Source organism: Camelina sativa, chromosome 18 (assembly GCF_000633955.1).
Source record: "Camelina sativa cultivar DH55 chromosome 18, Cs, whole genome shotgun sequence".
Taxonomy (NCBI): domain Eukaryota; kingdom Viridiplantae; phylum Streptophyta; class Magnoliopsida; order Brassicales; family Brassicaceae; genus Camelina; species Camelina sativa.
The window spans coordinates 20,284,971-20,289,204 of record NC_025702.1 but is presented as its reverse complement, the minus strand read 5'-3'; the positions used below and the strand labels follow the sequence as shown (position 1 = coordinate 20,289,204).

General features: G+C 40.1%; 1 protein-coding gene and 1 pseudogene across 1 annotated transcript; both read right to left on the bottom strand.

The window, feature by feature from the left end:
- On the bottom strand, positions 300 to 1,762 carry LOC104762848 (annotated as a pseudogene).
- Positions 2,535 to 4,185, bottom strand: LOC104762846 (uncharacterized acetyltransferase At3g50280-like). The gene has a single exon (XM_010486241.2). It carries the CDS (start codon positions 4,138 to 4,140, stop codon positions 3,160 to 3,162), a length of 981 nt encoding a protein of 326 aa, XP_010484543.1. The 5' UTR covers positions 4,141 to 4,185; the 3' UTR covers positions 2,535 to 3,159.

Here is a 4,234-nt window from a genome sequence, read left to right as displayed (position 1 = left end):
AAATTAATATTATTTTTATATGATTTAATTAAAATGTTTTTATTACACGGTCCAAGATTTTGCGTGGGAAAATTATACACTCTACATTACTCGGTCTTTTTCTTTTGTACGCCACGTGGCACATGCCACGCCCGACGGATCTTAAAATACAGTATTTTTTGTGGTTGCTTCACAAAATATTTTAAATGTTAAATTTGACATGACGTTATGTATGATTTTTTTTCTTTTCTTTTCTTCTTCTTACTTTTTTTACGTTTCGTTCATTGAGTTTTTTTGCAACTAGAAAAAGATTTGTCAAGTGTCAACTATTACTAGGTTAACTTATTCAATCAAAATACAAGAGTAGAAAAAAGAAAACTTAAATATATATAACACAAAGATTCGTATCACATATGTTTCAAGAAGTCTGCATCAGTCGATAATTTCTCCAAAACACCAGACGATAAATACGTGTGAATCTCAATGTCTCCTTGTTCAACTCCCGGATAAGCAATGAGTTTGCCTGCATCACGAGTATTACCCGGCCCAGCTCGAACCGCAATCGGTTTACCCCAACCGAAATCATTTCCATACACATTGAACCGAGGAGAGCTAGCTACTACTACAGAATTGCTCGATGCCTCATTACCACCATTCATTAATATACTCGGGTTTCTTCACCCAATTCGCAGCAAACTCCCTAAACTTTTCATTCGTTTGAGAACCAACAGTTTTGTTTATTAGCAGAGCAGCCCAACCAAGCCCATTGCTAACCATCTCCCCTACGGTGGTCGTCGCCGTAGCGAACCCAACCATATTCCCAAAACACTCTTTCTCGAGCGGAGGGTTTAGCCTTTGCCTCATATCCACCAGTAACTTGAAACAAATCACTTCCTCCGGACTCAATTCACTGTTTCTGATTATCGCTCGCCACATATACGCCGACACTGCTTGAAGCGACGAGATTCTCCGATCATCGGCACTAACCTCGCCGTTGGCTTTCTCTTTGAGCTCAGAGACGTTTCTACTCGTGAATCGAAATATCTTCTCTTGTAATAACGATGAAGTACCAAGAACAACAACCCGGTTCGGTGTCTCCGTCTCTGAGATCGGGATTCGAATCGGATACTCAATCCCGTCGAGAAACCATCCACGGAGAAGCAAAGGAGGAAACTTTCTCCGATGATCGGAATTAAAGCAAATCTCCGACCAAGTGTTGAAGAAACTCCAAAACGAACTCCCATCAGCAACGATATGGTTATAACCAAATCCGATAAAGACTCCATCTTTCAGCTCCGTCACTTGAAACGCGATTAACGAATCAGAGATACCTTCACGGTTCGTAACTCCGTTCGCCGGGAAAAAACGTTTCAAGAACTCAGGGACATGACCATCGGCAGGTTTTAAAACATCACTCACGGAAACGGATTTAGCTGAAGCGTGAACGAATTTGACACCTGAACCATCACAATCGACGTGAAACGACGCCGTCCCGTCGTCTTGGTTCTCAATCTTGACGAGACGACCGGCGAACGGGTAGAAGATGTTCAAAGCGACGGAGAGAGAGGATTTTAACCGAGAGATTATATGGGTTTCCGGGTCGGGTTGAGGAAAGAGAAGACCTCTCTGGGAGTATTCGGATCCAAGAAAAAAAGAGATCCCATGGAGTGAGATGGATCTTAACCCGATCCGATTCCTCGTTGTTGTAGCTCTCTGGTCGAACTATGCTCTTTGAGATCACTTCAACTACTACATCTCCCATTTTTTTTGTACTACACTTATTTATTTATTCTTCATGCAAATGAAACTAGTCTAGTGACTCTAGTTTGGTATACCAAACTAGTGTAAAAGTGAACTACACAACGTGTTTCACTTGGATAAAACTGTGCTCTCTTATTAACAAAAAAAAAAAAAAAAAAAAAAAAAAAAAAAAAAAAAAAAAAACTGTGCTCTCTTATCATATTGAGAGCTCTTCAAGCACAGCGCCTTGACTAAACGTTCATCATCAAAGCATAATCCTCCTCGAAATACAAGCCGCTGATATAGAAAGTGTCGTCCTCATCTGGTGTCACTTCCTCGAACCGTTTCAGAAAGTCTTCTGATGGGTCTTTTTCTGATGGGTCGTCATTGGGGTATCTCAGAAATTTGATCCTCTACAAACATCGCTTCTCCAGATTCCCGGAAAGGTCAATGTTTAAACAATTACGTAAATCTAGGTGTTCCAGGTGAGGACAAGTGTCAAGAATGGCGTTCAAGCCTGTGTAAGTTAGGCCGTGTCCGGCAAGCTCGAGGTGGCGTAGTCCGGGCATGGTTTCTGCAATTGCTAGTGCTATCGCATCATCATCAGCAAAAACTAAGCATTGGAAGCAGTTTAGCTTCAACGTTTTCAGATTTGGACAAGACTGGCCTACAAACTTTCACAGACTTTTCTGACAATAATAAGAAGCACTCTGGAAGATGGAGGTATTCAAGCAATGGAAGTTTCACAACTGCTTCGAGAAATTGCCCTTTCAATAAGAAACCGGATGATGTTAGTGTAAGGCTTCTCAGAAGACTTGACCTGCAAAGCAAATAATAATAACAAGTTAGAAGAAACATAAGAAGTTATAAAAGATAGAAGAAGAAGAAGCCAAAATCTATACAGTAGATTGGATTGGATCATCATATGTATATATATAGCAGCGGCAGCAGATAAAAAAAGAACCTGAAGCCAAAATAAATAAAAGGACCTCACAAGCATAATAACAAAGTTAATGTATTCTACACCATAATCCAAAGGGAAAGGAAAGAGGGCAATTGGAATAAAATAACAGTCACAAACCCGAAAATAATCAAACTTAGCGTTTGTTTGTTGTTTAATAATCAAATAAAACCCCCACAAAACAATGGCACTGATTCAACAAATTTGATTTTGTAACTAGCAGCAATCTATATGTAATACATGTTCAAATAAAAGTAACCAATAAGTAAGTTATCCAAATCATATGTAATACATGTTCAAATAAAAGTAGCAATAAGTAAGTTGCATAGCAATCAAATCAACGCCGCCAATTCTCTAAATTAGGGTTCTATATATATATATAGAGAGAGAGAGAGAGAGAGAGAGAGGGAGGGAGAGAGAGAAGAAGAAGAAACATATCGGCCATGTAGGCGAGTATATTTTCACCCCAGTGCATAAGATCAATACTGATCTCGACCAACCGTGACGGGAGCTATCCCGGTCTGGCTCACATTCCCAAAACACTCTGCTTCCAGCGGTGGATTTAGTCTTTGCCTCATGTTTATAGGTAACCTGCAATGGGTCTCTTCTTCTCGGCTCATGCCGCTGTGCTTAATCATTGAACACCATATATGTGCTAACACCGCTTGTATAGACGAGATCTTTTGATCAGCCTCGCCGTTGGCTTTAGCTTCCAGTTTCAAAACATTCTCCTTTGTAACATGGAACATCTTCTCTTGTAAATTGGTTGATGTTGTTACAGAACTAGTTGCTTTTGTTTCAGGGTCGGGGATATGGATTGGATAATCAATTCTAGGAAAGAACCAACCTTTGAGTTGAAGACGATGTTGGAAGGTCTCGAATCCTCCCGAATCCTTTGAACAAATCTCAGACCATGCGTTGATGAACCTCCAGATTGAACTGGCGTCAGCCACGGTTGAGTTGTAACCGAAGCCGATGAAAATCCCGTCTTTCATCTCGGTCACTTGAACCATAAGTAAAGATCTTGAGACACCGTGGTAGTTCTTGATCCCGGTCGCAGGGAAGAAAGAACTGAAAAAACCGGGGACAGAACCAGACAACTGAAGTACATCACTGAGCTCGATGTTTTTAGCCTCGGCGTGAACAAACTCCACACCTGAACCATCGCAGCTGATGAAAAACGAGACAGTATCGTCGTCGTTCTTGACCTTGACAAGACGACCAGCTAGAGGATAGAAACGATCTAGTGCAACAGAGAGTGAAGCTTGTAATCGTGAGACGATTATGTCAGTTTTGGGATCAGGTTTGGGAAAGAGAAGACCTCTTTGAAGATAACCAAAGCGAAGACGAGCAAGATCCCATGGAGAAAGATGAATCTTCTCCTTCACAGTAGTCGGTTTCTTAACGTTTCTAGGATTTACGACGCTCTTTGAGATTATCACCACCAATTCGTCTTCCATCGTGTTGCGTTTTTTTTTTTTTTTTTTTTTTTTTTTTTTTTTTTTTTTTTTTTTTTTTTTTTTTTTTTTTTTTTTTTTTTTTTTTTTTTTTTTT